Source organism: Oncorhynchus mykiss, chromosome 3 (assembly GCF_013265735.2).
Source record: "Oncorhynchus mykiss isolate Arlee chromosome 3, USDA_OmykA_1.1, whole genome shotgun sequence".
NCBI lineage: Eukaryota > Metazoa > Chordata > Actinopteri > Salmoniformes > Salmonidae > Oncorhynchus > Oncorhynchus mykiss.
The window spans coordinates 47,652,014-47,670,219 of NC_048567.1; the positions used below are offsets into that span (position 1 = coordinate 47,652,014).

Genomic DNA, 18,206 nt, shown 5'->3' on the forward strand with positions numbered 1-18,206 from the left:
AGTTCTCTGCAGCTCTCCACCAATCAGGCCTTATTGGTAGAGTGGCCAGATGGAAGCCACTCCTCAGTAAAAAGCACATTACAGCTCGCTTGGAGTTTGCTAAAAGTCACCTAGATGACTCTCAGACCATGAGAAACAAGATTCTCTGGTCTGATGAAACCAAGATTTAAATCTTTGGCCTAAATGCCAAGTGTCACGTCTGGAGGAAACCTGGCACCATCCCTACGAATGAAGCATGGTGGTGGAAGCATCATGCTGTTGGGATGTAGCGGCAGGGACTAAGAGCCTAGTCAGGCTTGAGGGAAAGATTAATTGAGCAAAGTACAGCGATATCATTGAAACCTGCTCCAGATCACTCAGGACCTCAGACTGGGGCAAAGGTTCACCTTCCAACAGGACAACAACCCTAAGCACACAGCCAAGACAATGCAGGAGTGGCTTCTATACAAGTCTCTGAATGTCCTTGAGTGGCCCATCCAGAACCCAGAATCAAGGCTGTAATCGCTGCCAAAGGTACTTCAACAAAGAAGTGATTAATGGGTCTGAATACTTATGTAAGTACTTTTTAATACATTTGCAAAAATGTGAAATCTTATTTTGGTTTGTCATTAGAGGGTATTGTGTGTAGATTGATGAGGGGGAAAAATAACAATTGAATCGACTTTAGGATAAGGCTGTAAAGTAACAAAATGTGGAAATAGTCAAGGAGTCTGAATACTTTCCAAATGCTCTGTACATGTCGAGACACGTTGTGTCAAGTCACTCTGGTTCACACTGATCCTAGTAGTAGTCCATAATACATTTTCCCCACTGATCTTTGTCTATAGCGCCTGCTAAAATTCAGGGCAGTAATGTTGTTTAGTGCAGTCCATGTTGTTGAGGGCAGTCCAACGTTATATATTTCACATAGACAGAAACATTCTATATGGCAGACCAATCCAAACTCATTTCTAGGCATGTCCAGCCCATCCATTATCTCAGCTAATCATGGCTAGCGGGAAGGTCCATGTCTTTTTCCGCAGATTAACCAACAAGGCTCACAATTTAACTATTTTATTTGTATTTACAGATGGCATACATGTTTATTTTGAAGGCACATGAAAGTTCACATGTTCCCGAAGGCATTTTGATAAAAAATGTAATAAAATGTTCAAATTGACAGTTATATTCGTTATAATGCCATTATTGCTTTTCACTATTTATAAAGGCCACTTGGTACTTATTATGATGTTTTGGCTACTGATGTTTTCATCATTTCATCAGTTTTACAGATGCACGTATTCTCTTCTCTCTGTCTACTTCTTCTGTCCTTCATTTCATCCCACAGTAGATTGGGGAGGGAGGCTGTGGCGCCTCCCTGAATCATGTCCTTTCATATCGAGGCTGGGTTTCCTTTAGTATTCATGAGGTTTTGTCAAAAAACATAACAGACCGTGCGGCACTCAGTTGATTTATGTTTGTTTACATTAATTTATTTGTATCTGAAGCAAGTTAATTAAAACATGTCCCTGGGGTCCTGGATGTTTATTGAAGACAATCACACAGAGTCCCCATTAAATGAATTCTCACATCATAGGCCCGTTTGATTTGCAGCGAGCTCTGAGCTTAGTTAAATAATCATTCCTCTTGATTCTCCCTCATCAAATGGACTTAAAATCCAATGCGAAGTCACTCAGGCCCAATTTTCACCTTGGCAGCTCCAATACAATGGAGAGGGAGAGAGTGAGAAGCTCATTCTGGATCCTTAACATGTTGTGATTGCTACTGCACACTTCTGTCACTCACAGAGATAGGCAAATGATGTGTCGGGCCAGACTCCCCTAGGACTCGTCTCTGGCTGCGTCCCAAATGGCACCCTATTCCCTATATGGTGCGCTACTTTTGACGAGCGTCTTATGCACAATAAAGGGAAATAGTGTGCCATTTGGGACAACATCAGTGTTGCCAGGGTAACATGTTAGAAGTATGGTCAGAAAGACCTCAGGTTGGGTAAATTGTCCAAATGGCTGTGGCTCACAGTTCACAACATGAATATAGCAGCTTCCTACAACCTGAGGTGACTTGTCAATACAGAATGGCTTATTAATCGGTTTATTTACAGTGCATTCGGAAAATATTCAGACCTCTTCTAGTTTTCCACATTTTCTTACATTACAGCCTTATTCTAAAATGGATTAAATATGTTTTTTCCTCATCAATTGACACACAATACCCCATGAACACAAAGCTTAAACAGGTTTTTAGACATTTCTGCAAATTTATAAAAAATAATTAAAAAATACCTTATTTACTTAAGTATTTAGACCCTTTGGTATGAGACTCGAAATCGAGTTTAGGTGCATCCTGTTCCCATTGATCAATCTTGAGATGTTTCTACAACATGATTGAAGTCCACCCTACGGTGAAGCATGGTGGTGGCAGCATCATGCTGTTGGGGTGATTTTCAGCGCCAGGGACTGGGAGACTAGTCAGGTTCGAGGGGAAAGATGAACGGAGCAAAGTACAGAGAGATGCTTGATTTAAACCTGCTCCAGATCGCTCAGGACCTCAGACTGGGGGAAAGGTTCACCTTCCAACAGGATAACCACCCTAAGCACACAGCCAAGACAACACAGGTGTGGCTTCGGGACAAGTCTCTGAATGACCTTGAGTGGGCCAGCCAGAGCCCGGACTTGAACCCGATCAAACATCTCTGGAGAGACCTGAAAATAGCTGTGGAGCGACGCAATTCAACTTCAATTTTAGGTTGAAGTTGAATTTAACAGTATAAAACAATCAGAATGGAGAAAGACCCATTGAAATAATTTAGAATATATGTGTTGCCACCCTACGGTCACACACTAATCATTAAGCAAATGTAGAACTTTTATAAATCAAAAACATCAAATACCGTCATACCATCAAAATTTTGAAAAATACCATGATATGATATTTTGGCCATATCGTACATCACTGGGCCGAACTCTGTACAATCTAGGACCTCTATGTCAGGTGGTGCCAAAAACTCCAGCCACCCAAGCCATAGACTGTTAACTCTGCTACCATCCGGCAAACGGTACCGGAGCATCGGCTCTGGGACAAACAGGCTTCGAGACCGCTTCTACCCCCAAGCCATAAGACTGATATATAGCCATAAGTCTGCTAAATACTGTAGTTAATTAATAGTTACCTGTACTATCTGCACTGACCCTATCTTGCATTGACTCTATGCACACTCATAAGACTATTCTGTATATACACACTATATACACTGACACTCACACAAAACCCACACATTCACTACACACGCACACACATACAGTACCAGTCATTTGTCAAAGCGAAATTATGTTTTTTGAAATGTTTACAAAGTTAATTTGTGGAATTTCTTTGCTTCTTAAGGCGTTTGAGCCAATCAGTTGTCTTTTGACAAGTTTGATGTGGTATACAGAAGATAACCAACCCTATTTGGTAAAAGACCCAAGTCCATATTATGGCAAGAACTGCTCAAATAAGCAAAGAGAAACTAAAGAAACTTCACAAATGTACTTTTAACAAGGCAAACCTTTTAATTGAAATGCATTCCAGGTGACTATCTCATGAAGCTGGTTGTTAGAATGCCAAGAGTGTACAAAAGCTATCATCAAGGCAAAGGCTACTTTGAAGAATCTCAAATATAAAATATATTTTGATTAGTTTAACACTTTTTTGGTTACTACATGATTCCATGTGTTATTTCATAGTTTTGATGTCTTCGCTATTATTCTACAATGTAGAATATGTAAAGATAAAAAACATCTCTGGAATGAGTAGATGTGCCCAAACCTTTGACTGATGCTAATTATTCACAAAAGTAGTGCACCGGGCATTTAATAATCCTGAACCAATATGCAGCATGGGCAACCCCCCCCCCCCATTGGAGAAAGACATCGCAGCACCCCCTAACCCCAAACTTCTTCCCCGCGGCTATGCTTTGAGTTACCCTGCTGAGGTTTATAAGTGATTACAGCTTTTTTATTCAGTATTCACCATCTATTTCTATTTCACAGAGTTCCCCTTCCCACTTTTGAAATGTCCATCTGTCATTTAGCTTCTGTTGTTTTGAGAAAAAAGATACGCCACATCCACCTTGCAGCTTAGCTTGCCATTTACAAACATTACTGTATAACTTTTAGAAATAATGAAATATGACTAAAACATTCCAAGCCGTTTCATTCACCCTTGTCCCTAGTGCTGTTACATCACATGAATGGTTCAGCTTCAGAGTGCCCTGTTTTCTTGACTGTTATTTCAATAACACATGTTTTTAACACTCCTTGGCATCATAATGACCTTCCTCTCCTGCACTGGATGCATTGAATCAGTGCGGCACTAACACAGGATAGTATAACGTGAGATGACAAGGCAGCAGGTAGCTTAGCGGTTAAGAACGTTGTGCCAGTAACACTGGTTTGAATCCCCAAGCCAACTAGATGAATTTGTCAAATCTGTCAATTTGCCATTAAGCAAGGCACATAACACTAATTGCTCCTGAGTGTCTGCTAAATTATAAAAATGACAACAGCAAGCCACTGCTATAGGGAATAGGCAGCCTCTAGGAGCCACGTGCCACTGAATTTGAACATCTTGAAAGCCCCCATGCAGTCTTTTTAATTTACTGTATGTCTAATAAATCAGTGTGTGTGTTTATTTAATGAAAATAACTCAAAATATATGTTTAACCCCATAGAGGGGTTCCGCGGGCCGTGAAAATCGAATTAGCAGTTTTTTTTGCATTGGATGCATCTCAATCCACTGTCCTTCCGTTTCCGCGGTGAAAGATGGCAGAGCTGGAGCGGTGTTTTTCAGACCATGAGACATCCCGAAAATGTGTCTTCTCACGAAAACGTCTATAACGTCTGAACGATTTGGCCTACAAACTCTTATGATCCCCCCGATGGAAAGATGAGACTCTCCTGAACACGTACATGTTGTTTTGTTCCAGGACGCCCACAAGTGTCTAGAGACTCGTCTAAAATTGGTACAGCCAATCTGCCATCTTCTGTCTGTAGCGAACAGTTTGGGCTACACACGAATATGACCCCTCTATGGAAAGGTGAGTCTCCATTCAGCCACAAGAGTATTAGTAAAGTCGGGCACTAATGTTAGGCGATTGAGTCTGGCTTGCAGTCGTCATAACAATTCATCCCAAAGCTGTCCAGGGGGTTGAGGTCAACCCCAGGCCAGTCCAGTTAAGTTCTTCCACACCGATCTCAACAAACTATTTCTGTATGGACCTCGCTTTGGGCACAGGGGCATTATGATGCTGAAACAGGTAAGGGCCTTCCACAAACTGTTGCCACAAAGTTGAAGCACAGAATTGTCTAGAATGTCATTGTATGCTGTAGCGTTAATATTTCCATTTACTGGATCTAAGGGGCCTAGCCCGAACCATGAAAAACAGCCCCAGACCATTATTCGTCCTCCACCAAAGGCAGGTATTGTTCTCCTGTCATCCTCCAAATGAACGGGGATGCGTGATTCATCACTCCAGAGAACGCATTTCCACTGCTCCAGAGTCCAATGGCGGCGAACTTTACACCACTCCAGCAGACGCTTGGCATTGCACATGGTGATCTTAGGCTTGTGTGCGGCTGCTAGGCCATGGAAACCCATTTCATGATGCTCCCGACGAACAGTTCTTGTGATGACGTTGCTTCAAGAGGCTGTTTGGAACTCGGTAGTGAGTGTTGCAACTCACTACTGAGCCGTTGTTGCTCCTAGGCGTTTCCAATTCACAATAACAGCACTAACAGTTGACTGGGGCAGCTCTAGCAGGGCAGAAATTTGACGAACTGACTTGTTGGAATCCTATGACTGTGATACGTTGAAAGTCACTGAGCTCTTCAGTACGGACCATTCTACTGCCAATGTTTGTCTATGGAGATTGCATGGCTGTGAGCTCGATTTTATACACCTGTCAGCCACGTGTGGCTGAAATAGCCGAATCCACTAATTTGAAGAGGTGTCCACATACTTTTGTAGTGTGGCTACACCCGAGGGTTAATAATTTATTTCCCTGATCCTCCTTTTGCCATTGAAATGCCCAGTCTGATTGTGTGGGAGTGTTGAAACAAATTGTTATATATTTACATACACAGCCCTGATTTGTAGATAGGATTGTTTAGAGCAGGTGTGGGCAATTGCAGTCCTCGAGAGCCTGATTGGTGTCGCAGTTTTGCTCCAGCCCCAGCTAACACACCTGACTCAATAATCACCTAATCATAATATTCACCTAAGAATGCAATTTGATTAATCAGCTGTGTTTGCTAGGGATGGAGAAAAAGTGTGACACCAATCAGGCCCTCAATGACTGGAGTGCTCTAGACCACTCCACCCCTGCTCTAGAGCCTACGTAAGGTGTCGCCTAGCCGAACTCAGCTAGGCGAAACGAATGAGTGTGCCCTCATGCTCCCTTAAAAGACCTCCATCTCTTGTTGAATGACAACAAACACTTAATTGAAAAATCCCTGCAAAAATTGAAATCTAAATAAGATTAAATATCTTAAATCAAGGCAATATATGCTTGTTTTTTGTCTGACAACATATTTCTTCTTACCAGGCAGTTTTTATGTTAGAGCATTTCACTTGTTTCAAGCTTTTTTGTCCTTAATTATTATCTTAATAAGATAATATATCGTGTTACTGAGATTGCATTACTGGTTCTGAGTAACTTAGTGCTTGAAACTAGAATTACAAGAATTATAAAGCTGTTTGATCAACACTGACAAGTACTAAACTGCATTGTCAAAGTCAGAATTTATTATTTCAAGCATCTTATCCTTTTCATCTCTTCACATATTAAGAACAGATAATGACCAAATGGAATTCACTGTTTTATTGTCATCTTACACACAGGAAGGTAATCATGTAGACAAAATACAGTACAGAACAAAGACCGTACACTTTTCATATCTGAGGAACACAGATACATATGAGTCATTTGAACTGTTGTACAATTCTATTACATCCCCAAGATGGTATTTGACTTGTACATAAGTTTGGCTCTTGTTGCTAATTGTGTAATAAGAGGTCAAATCAACCAGCTTTTCAGCATCCATTAACTCAGTGGCCTGTGCAAGGCGTGAGACCTCAGCTTGATAAGCCATGACGTTTCGATCAAAGCGTATAGTTTGACATGGTTGACATTTCAAACAATAAAGCCTAGAATCAACAAGAAATAGGTTTTTGACCAGTCCAAATTCTGGCATATAACCATTCAGTACTTTGGCAAAGATCCTGGACTTCTGAGTTATGTATTTATTACAATTTATTACAAGCCATTTGACTGATAAAGCATGGTTTACTTCATTGAAACCCATGGAAATCCCTACATTTTCCATGTAAATATTGTAGATCTTTAACCTCTGATACAGGTCCCATCTCCCTTTCATTTGAAAAAATTGGGTGCGTTGAACTGTTAACATTTTGGCAGCTTTCATATATGTGGTTCTGATTGATCAAAGACTTGCAAATATTTTTTTAATTGAGCTTGGAAGCCCATTGTTTAAAGGAACAATGTTTAGACTCGAACCGCATACACATACTGTATGTCTGACCATTGGACTCAATTACTTTATCTGTGATGGCAAATGTATCATATAATGCTGTTTAGGTGTAACATTGCGGTCTGGAAAAAGCTCCTTCCAATGCTTCAAATTATTTTCAATGAGTAACTTAAACCTAGACACTGTCGCAATGGAAAGAACAGATGCAAATACTATCTGTACAATCTCTATTAGCTCAATTATCAGTTGTATATATGCATTGACTTCCAAACTCTCCAAAACAAATGGCAATATCCTTAGCAGGACAAGCATTTGCCCAGAGGACTGTTTTAGTTTACCATCACTTGACGTTAATGTACTAACATAAATTGGGGATGGCCGATCTCTAACATCTAGAGGGGAATAAGGGAAACCAAGAATAGCAGAATTCAGTCCAGATCAATCTGTCCTGACACAACAAGATGATTCAAAACACATTTGATTTCCAATGGGCCTACGCCCTCCAGAATTACATGCATAAGGTCTTGCAGAGTTTGTTGTATAATATCAAAGGCTGGGAATTCAACTAACTTGCTCCTTCTATTGATCCCGTATGTTGTTCTCAGGCTGATCAATCAACGACAAAGGGGCGTAGACTTCGGCTTGCCTCAAGAAAATGTTTTGTGTGCACAAACAGCCACATTTGTTTTTGTCTTAATATATGCACAAACTGCTTTAATGTAGGAGGATACGTATGCAAATTAAAGATTACTTACTGGTCATTGGTCAGAATAATCAGATCAGATCTGATAATCAGATCAGATGTGTTATGCTTTGGGCCAAAAACTCCATCCCACCTGAACAGGCTCTTACATTAAAATGGCATTATCATAATTTTGACAACTTCAGAGTGTTATTTCGACCTCGTAGTGTGGAAATATCATAACAAAAAACTAGAAAATCTAGTTTTGGACTGCACTGCCCCTTTAACATGTTTAGACTCTGTGAATCCCTCATACCAATTATGCACTAAACTGCTTTCAACAGCCTCTCTCAAAGGAGCGTTCCTGTGGTGTTGTGACTGCCACGCAACATTGCATCGTCAGTCATCACGGCTAAATGAAAAGGAGGTGCCGCTCTTCAAATCCACCCTCATATCCAGGGCACTCACTGAGGCAGCCGCAAAGTATTTCATGCTTTTGCAGTTGCAATTAGGCACTGGTATCGTTTGATTCGCGTATATGAGCACAATCACACTTCAAAGTTTTGTCCCTGAATTGGAAATTAATTACAGTAGATCACGACTCTGGAAACATCCAGTTGTACTGCAGAGAATCACCTAGAAATACTTGACAAACACCAGATGTTCATGTCTCTTTGATGAGGTAGTGGTCTGCATGGGATGTACAGTATGGTCCACATCTGTGAGACGTTGTAGCTCAATGCTACTGCATCCTTCCTCTCAGGTTACTACAAAGTAGCTGTACAGTGAAACAGTTTCTGATTAGCAAGCTGCTGTCTCCTCTCTTTCATTCTAATCCATCCACAACAATGGACATCTACTTACCCCACACCCAGTGTCTAACGGCATTGTGTCTCTCTCACAGCAGTATGTCATATCGATAGCAAAGCTAGGTTTTTTGCTCCGATACAGCTCTTCATTATTTAGATTTTTTTTGTCAGTAGCAGCTCGTTTGACTTAATTGTCTCAGTGTGAGAAATGTCTTGGCAGCAGAGCTAGTAACAGTACTTTGGCAATGGTCCTTGCTTCTGCCGCTTTATTATTATGCCCAGTGAAAAAGTGGAATTCTCCACCACTTGTGAAGGCTCTGTAGATTCATCATGTTAGTTTGGCCGTCTCTCTCAGAAGGCTGCGTTGGGCCAGGAAGTTTACCCCCAAGGAGGTGTAGGACAAGCTATCCCTGTTAACCCCGTCTGTCCAAACAGGAAACAACGCCATCCGTCAAGCAGACGATTCAATAATAATTTGATCATTTCATTGGATATTATAAAGGAAGCAGCCGTAATGGCGGCGGCCAGGCCTGCGCTTCAAGGTCCTCCTTCCCTCGTCCTAGGCCACAATCGTGTGCCAACTTCCTCTGCCATTTAGATCTGTGACAGAGATCATCATGAGAGCACTACTTTGTTACAGTTAAAGTGCTTACTCTTGTTTTATTTGTTGGTGAGGGTTATATTTCTCTCATTTCAAATCAGACTATTTGGGTGTGATTTACTCACAGGTCGCATCCAAGAAATTAGGATGGGACATATTTAGACTATATATCTCATCTGATAGTGAATGTGCGGTTCTGAGACTGGTGTTGTTATGGGCCAACTGTCTCTCTGACCTCTCTGGGACGTCTTCATCATTGTGCCTGGGGACAGGCTCCAGGTCTTGAGTCCTTCTGCAGTAGCACCTAGCCAGTCACCTGCTTCACCCTCCTCATGTTCTGCTGTCCTGTAAAGTGTGTCAGCTCCTCCAGGTTTGATTGTAATTAGGACAGAGAGAGAGAGAGAGAGAGAGAGAGAGAGAGAGACAGATCCACAGGGTCCCACAGCCCCTCTCCCACCCGCCAACCCCTGTCCAAGTCAGATGTCCGTGAACCTGTTCAGTACAAGGCACAGGCAGCACATCCTACTTTTAGAGCTCCACTTGGGAGACCGTATTTGGGGAGGTTAGTTGAGGTCGTTGAGCAATGCTTCAACCAGTTCATCATCATCCCCTATGTCTGGGTAGGGGATGCCACCTGGGTCATATTCATTAGTGCACAACATATCAAAATGTTTTGCAATGGAAAACATTTATTGTTGGACAAATCCAGATAGACCCCTATCCGTTTCAGCCTGTTTGCTTCCGTTTCGTTCCTAGTGTATATAACCCTGCTCAAGTGGACTGGAGTGGGTTATAGCCTAGTGGGTGTTGGTTAGTCAGACAATTGCATATGAAGGTCATAATACAAGGGCATGCCTTCAAGTCCCAGCTTTGATTTCATACTAACAAATAGCTACTGTATTTTCTCACCGCCAAGTTCCATTGTATAATGGCAAAAGTGGAATGAGTTCAGGGCTGGCTTAGTCTATATACCAAACTGATGTATTTAGGGACCTATAAAAGGGGAGTACGCGTAGATGCTAATGATAACCGTTGACTGGTAGAGATGGGAAAGGCTTTCCCATAAATCTACCCAAATAAATGTTAACTACAAAGTAGCCTATGCCTACCTGGCAGAATGATATCATGATTATTTGCATCTATCCAGTGGTCTTTTGTTTTGCAAACTCTGCAATTACATGAGTGCTTACCGAACAACAGTGTCTTGCTGGTGGGCAGTTACATGAATGGACCGCAAAAGTGGTCTTCAGATGAGGTCGTACGACCACGCGGAAATCTAATTAACATAATCTGTATGGTTCAAGCTAGTGATATGTGTTTTTTGCATGGGCTGTGTCTCAATCCATCACATCTGCCGATATAGCCCTTCCGCATCGATAGTGAAAGGTGGCTAGAGTGTGTTTGTCAGACCATGACCAAAATTGTGTCTTCTCACGAAATGTCTGTAGCGTCCAAACAGTTTGATCTACATTATGACCAATCTATTGAAAGCTGAGACTCTCACGGATACTCTGGCGTTCTCTGTTTTTTTTCATATGGAGCCCCTAAGCCTCACAAGACTCATCTGAAGGTCCCCAGTACCAGTTAAAAAAAATATGGAGATAGTTTAGTGCCTCAAATAAGGGGGTAAATACATGTAAAGAAATATAGGTATTGTTTCCTGATCTTTCTTATATCTCTCAGATATCCTGTGCATTCGGAAAGTATTCAGACCCTTTGACTTTTTCCACATTTTGTTATGTTACAGCAATCTACACACAATACCCCATTTGTGCATATTTCATTACATATCACATTTACATAAGTATTCAGACCCTTTACTCAGTACTTTGTTGAAGCACCTTTGGCAGCAATTACAGCCTCATGTCTTCTTGGGTATGACGCTACGAGCTTGGCACGCATGTATTTCGGGAGTTTCTCCCATTCTTCTCTGCAGATTCTCTCAAGTTCTGTCAGGTTGGATGGGGAGCGTCGCTGCATAGCTGTTTTCAGGTCTCTCCAGAGATGTTCGATCGGGTTGAAATCTGGGCTCTGGCTGGGCCACTCAAAGACATTCAGAGACTTGTCCTGAAGCCAGTCCTGTGTTGTCTTGGCTGTGTGCTTAGGGTGGTTGTCCTGTTGGAAGGTGAACCTTCGCCCCAGTCTGAGGTCCTGAGTGATCTGGAGCATGTTTTTATCAAGGATTTCTCTGTACTTTGCTCCGTTCATCTATCCCTCGATCCTGACTAGTCTCCAAAACAAGCTGGTGGCCAGCTCTTGGAATCCAAACTTCTTCCATTTAAGAATGATGGAGGCCATTGTGTTCTTGGAGACCTTCAATGCTCCAGGCATTTTTTGGTACCTTTCCCCAGATCTGTGCCTCGACACAATCCTGTCTCAGAGCTCTACGGACAATTCCTTCGACCCCATGGCTTGGATTTTGCTCTGGGACATTATATAGACAGGTGTGTGCCTTTCCAAATCATGTCCAATCAATTGAATTTACCACAGGTGGACTGAATACTTTCCGAATGCACTGTAGGACCATGACATCAGAACAAACTTTGTTTTGATTTTTTTTTTGTCTATCTGTTGTTCAATGTAGTGAATCTGTTATTCAATGCATTTCTATTGGCTAATAGTAGCAGTAATGCCAAATTCATTATTTTATGTATTTTTTTTTTTATACCTTAACGGTTCTAAAAATTTGAAATCAATATGAAATACAGTAATGTTGGGGAATCAGGCAAAAATATAACAGATTTTATAGGGCCCTATGTATTGCATCTAATGCCTTTTAGTCACCAAGCCTATTGGCTTTGCAAGAACTTTGAGGTCACACAGCCAGCTTAGCAGATTTCTGCTGACTTAAAACAACAACAATGTAAGGTACTTACAGTCTATATTGTTGTATGGTTTGGTAATACAACAAAGGTTAACGTCTTATGCATTTTTAAGCCATTAAAGTTCCTAAACAATTGTACTCTTTTTTTTTTCTCTCCTGTCCAGGTGGTTGCATATCACTACTGCCAGGCTGACAACACCTACACCTGCCTGGTCCCAGAGTTTGTGCACAGTATCGCTGCCCTGCTGTGCAGAGCGCACCAGCTCACCGCCTATAGAGAGCTGCTGCTGAAGGATTCCTATCTACAGAGCATGCTCAGTCTGCGCTCCTGCGTCCAGGACCCAATGGCAGCCTTCCGCAGGGGTGTGTTGGAGCCACTGGCCAACCTCCGCAAGGGTACGATGCTAAACTAGTTACACCTAGGTTCATTCATATCTGACTGTCTCATTGTCACTGGTGTTCATGGTCCAAAATAATGTCTTGAAAGCACACATTGAGTCCATACTATAATCTAGGCCTTCAGTGGCTAAAGGTTTCTGACAAGTGTATTATAACTGTAATTTAACCACAGGTTTGCTTAGGTGACTTAAATCGCAAACGACTACCCAAGGTCCCTTCAGAGACCATTTTCTATGCTTTTCAATTCTTCCAGCCAGCTGAGATAAATTGATTCCATTCCTTACACAAAGAACCTGAAATACCTGTGTTAAATGTATTAAGTGCTGGCTGTACAGAGGGAGCATAGTCTGTGGGGACATTGTTAATTGCTTAGTGTAGGAGCTCTGCATTTTGCTTTGACAACATTGATTTGAATTGATGTTACACTAAATGGTTAGTATTACTTTGTTATTGTTGTCAGGGCAGAAGAATAGTGCCTCTCCAAGAAAACGTAAACTTGGTGACGGATGCATCTCTCCCGAGATAGACAGACAGAAGCACGACTATCTCAAGGTCAAGTCCGTTTTGCAAAGACAACACGACCCACTATTTTCCCTGCATTGCAGTGAATCGATATGTTACTGCAGGAGCCTAAACAGATGATGTAGATATACAAACCCAGTGTTGGAATGATGGAGATGGAAAAGAATGAGGATCAATGTGCAGCCAGGGCATGCAGCAGCTCTCCTGTGACGGGCCCCTCACGACTGCCCCCTGTTCCTTATTGAAATGAATGACCATGTTTGATTGGGCTTGATATGGGGGGGAAGTGTTGATTTGTCCACTCCATCACAATGATGACTTGGACTTGAAATTTGCACATTTTCCTCTCATTTATATTTTAGCGTGTTTCTGATCACTGTGCAAAGCTGGATGTGAGGAGGAACACAAGGTTGTGTCCCAAATGGCACTCTATTCCCTATATAGTGCACTACTTTTTGACAAGTAGCCTATGGTCAAACGTAATGCACTATATAGGAAATAGAGTGCCATTTGGGATGCACACAAGGGCCCTGTCGTTCTGCTGCTGTGAAAGCATGGCCCAGATCCCCGCTGCGGTCTCACCACAGAGCAGTTTAGCGTACTGCACTGTCGATATAGCTGCGGACTAAAACACACTCATGTTCATTCATTACTGTGCTAGCTGTAGAGATGTGGGAGAATACCAGAGTAAACCTTCTTAAGATGTGTTAATGCACCAGGAACTGCAGTGCAGAGAGATGTTATCTAAATACAAAGTTCTTTGTAGTTCTTTAAAGTGTGGTGTCCAACTATCTTACTCTCTTTCTCTGCTGTATGTTCAGTTCTTATTTTTACTGACACTAAATTTTATGAGATCAAACTCAAAAGAAAATGTTCTACTTCTCGGCAAAATGGCATGTCTGCAGTCGACTTGGCCTGAAAAGTTTATGAATTGTCGATTTGTTTCTTTCCACCGTCTTCTCTACTGGTGTGTGTGTGTGTGTGTGTGTGTGTGTGTGTGTGTGTGTGTGTGTGTGTGTGTGTGTGTGTGTGTGTGTGTGTGTGTGTGTGTGTGTGTGTGTGTGTGTGTGTGTGTGTGTGTGTGTGTGTGTGTGTGTGTGTGTGTGTGTTCGTGCGTGCGTGTGTGTGTGTGTGTGCGCGCACGTGCGCGTGTGTGTTTAGAGAGGAAGATTCCAGAAGAAGACCATATCATACTGATAGACGGGCTAAACGAGGCAGAGTTCCACAAGCCCGACTACGGAGACACCATTGCCTCCTTCATCACCAAGATAATCTCCAAGTTCCCCTCCTGGCTCAAACTTGTTGTAACTGTCCGAGTCAACCTACTGGTGAGTCTACATGTACACTCCTACTGTACGGTGTGTGATTACAGAAAAGTTACCAAAATGTTGCAACTTAAGATGGTGTTTTACTGTCCAAGTAATGTACAGTATGACTTAATGACAGGGATATTTTGTAATCTGTTTAGCTGTATTCAAGGGCCATTTCAAAACAGCTAACTAGCCAATTTCAAGTGAATTAACTTCTTGACGCTACTCATCCCTTTAGCGGGATAATTGTCATCAACAACCGCTGAATAGCATAGCGCCACATTCACATAATATTACAAAAAATATACATATTCATGAAATCACAAGTGTATTATTGCAAAACACAGCTTAGCATTTTGTTAATCCACCTGTTGTCTCAGATTTTGAAATTATGCTTTACAGCGAAAGCAATCCAAGCGTTTGTGTAAATGTATCGATCGCATGACAAAACATTATGTACACTTAGCATCAGGTAGCTTGGTCACAAAAATCAGAAAAGCAATCAAATTAATCGTTTACCTTTGATCTTCGGATGTTTTCACTCATGAGACTCCCAGTTACACAACAATGTTCCTTTTGTTCCATAAAGATTATTTTTATATCCAAAATACCTCCGTTTGTTTGGAGCGCTATGTTCAGAAATCCACAGGAAAGAGTAGTCACGACAACACAGACGAAAATTCAAAATAAAATCCGTAATGTCCACAGAAACATGTCAAACGTTTTTTATAATCAATCCTCAGGTTGTTTTAAAAATATATAATTGATAATATATCAACCGCAAATGTCTTTATCAGTAGGAGAGGGAAAAACAATAGCTGTCCAAACTCTGTTGCACGGGCAAAACTCATGTGACCACCTGACGCGATATTATCTTTCTGGCTCAAAATAAAAGCCTGAAACTATGTCTGAAGACTGTTGACACCTTGAGGAAGCGATAGGAAAATGAATCTGGTTGATATCCCTTTAAATGGATCAAAGGGAGTCTATGGAACATGGAGTTTTCAAAATAGAAGCCACTTCCTGGTTTGATTTTTTTCGGGGTTTCGCCTGCAAAATCAGTTCTGTTATACTCACAGACAATCTTTTGACAGTTTTGGAAACTTTAGAGTGTTTTCTATCCTAATCTGTCTTATATGCATATATATATATTATATGCATATTCTAGCATCTGGTCCTGAGAAATAGGCTGTTTACTTTGGGAAAGTTATTTTTCCAAACATAACAATAGTGCCCCCTAGCTTCAAGAGGATTGAAGATACTTTTACAACCTCCATGGGTAAGTCTGGGTATCAGTATTTGATACCTCTCTCACTGAATGACACAAGCACCGGCAGATCCTGACAAGTGTAAAAGATTAACTGCTTTACGAAGCGTTTCTTGTTGTCATACACTATCCTCTACAAAGTGTCATTTCTGTAGAGAGCATCGAGAACAGTAGTGGAGAGAGTGAGAGAAATAACAGTTACCCGTTAAACAAGACAGCATGACAATGGAACATGCAGACAGCCACTGACTGAAATTGACACTGAGTCTACCAATGGAGGAGATGAGCTGAGCTGGGTGTTCCAAATTCCCTGTTCTCTATGTAGTGCACTACTTTTGACCAGACCTCTGACTACATAGGGACTAGGGCGCCATTTGAGATGCAGATCCTGGTGTCACTTCTTTGCAGAGTCTGATGTCTAATGGACAGAGCTAGGCTGTAGCCTGTAGACTGTCAGAGAATCTCAATTTCATACTCCTCGCGTCCTCTCCTCGCCTCCTTCTCAAAACCTATTGGAGGAGAAGGTCAGATAGGAGGGACCTCTGGCTTTCCCTCCAATAGGTTTGCAGAAGGAGGAGAGGGGAGAGGATGCAAGGAGTGCAATTGAGATTAATCCTGGGCCTTGGGATAATGTGGCAGCTGACTGACAACCATATCTGTACCAGCTCTAGTCATTATTGCTCTCTCAGCCACTCTGGCCACGGGCACAACCATCCATCAGTATGCAGAGGCTACACTCATTTGTTAGATCTATGCTGTTCTGTTTTGTTTTTCTTGCCACTGGAGAATTGAAGGGGTAATGGGGATTATCCTGATTTTGTATTCTGTTATTTTTTTATTTCCTCCTCCGTTTTGGTTAATCCTTGCATGGTGTGGGTGATTCTGTGATGTGCAGGGTTCGATACTGCGATCAAAACAGTCGCATTTGCAACCGTTTGACTTGGCAGTGCAACACATTTTTAATCGGTTGCAAGGGTGCCAGTGAAAAAAGTGTACCTGGTCACGTTAGTTTTTGGATCACAATGTGTTTTTGCTTTTTCTTCAGTATTTATTCAAAGAGTAATGTGCAGTTGACCACAAATAAACAAACTTTCGGAAGAGGCAACAATGGCACAGGAATATCAAATCAAATTGTATTGGTCACATGCAAATGTTAATGTGAGTGTAGCTAAATGCTTGTGCTTCTAGTTCCGAAAGTGCAGTATTATCTAACAAGTAATCGTAACAAATTCACAACAACTACCTTATACACACAAATGTAAAGGGTGAATAAGATTATGTACATATAAATATATGGATGTGCGATGGCCGAACGGCATAGGCAAGATGCAGTAGATGGTATAGAGCAGTATATACATATGAGATGAGTAATGTAGGATATGTAAACATTATTAAAGTTTATTTAAAGTGATTAGTGATACCTTTATTAAGACCATTTATTAAAGTGGCCAGAGATTTGAGTCTGTATTTTGGCAGCAGCCTCTCTATGTTAGTGATGGCTGTTTAACGGTCTGATGGGTTTGAGATAGAAGCTGTTTTTCAGTCTCTCGGTCCCAGCTTTGATGCACCTGTACTGACCTCGCCTTCCGGATGATAGCGGGGGGAACAGGCAGTGGCTCGGGTGGTTGTTGTCCTTGATGATCTTTTTGGCCTTCCTGTGACATCGGGTGCTGTAGGTGTTCTGGAGGGCAGGTAGTTTTCCCCCGGTGGTGCGTTGTGCAGACCGCACTACTGTCTGGAAAGCCTTGCGGTTGAGGGCTGTGCAGTTGCCGTACCAGGCGGTGATACAGCCCAACAGGATGCTCTCGATTGTGCATCTGTAAAAGTTTGTGTTTTTGGTGACAAGACAAATTTCTTCAGCTTCCTGAGGTTGAAGAGGCGCTGCTGCGCATTCTTCACACCACTGTCTGTGTGGGTGGACCATTTCAGTTTGTCCGTGATGTGTACGCCGAGGAACTTAAAACTTTCCACCTTCTCCACTTATGTCCCATCGATGTGGTTGGAAGGGGGGATGCTCCCTCTGCTGTTTCCTGAATTCCACGATCATCTTCTTTGTTTTGTTTACATTAAGTGAGAAGTTGTTTTCCTGACACCAGATTCTGAGGGCCCTCACCTCCCTGTAGGCCGTCTCATTGTTGTTAATCAAGCCTACCACTGTAATGTCGTCTGCAAACTTGATGATTGAGTTGGAAGCATGCATGGCCACGCAGTCATGGGTGAACAGGGAGTACAGGAGAGGGCTGAGAACACACCCTTGTGGGACCCC

General features: G+C 41.9%; 1 protein-coding gene across 6 annotated transcripts in view; it reads left to right on the forward strand.

Moving 5' to 3' along the window:
- Nucleotides 1-18,206, forward strand: part of LOC110520058 (protein TANC1) — a 277,467-nt gene that overhangs the window by 204,637 nt on the left and 54,624 nt on the right. For all 6 annotated transcript variants that reach the window (XM_021597043.2, XM_021597046.2, XM_021597045.2 and 3 more), the window contains 2 exons: nucleotides 12,607-12,838; nucleotides 14,525-14,691. In XM_021597043.2, coding sequence (XP_021452718.2) covers nucleotides 12,607-12,838; nucleotides 14,525-14,691 — 399 coding nt within the window. The remainder of the gene's footprint in view (nucleotides 1-12,606; nucleotides 12,839-14,524; nucleotides 14,692-18,206) is intronic.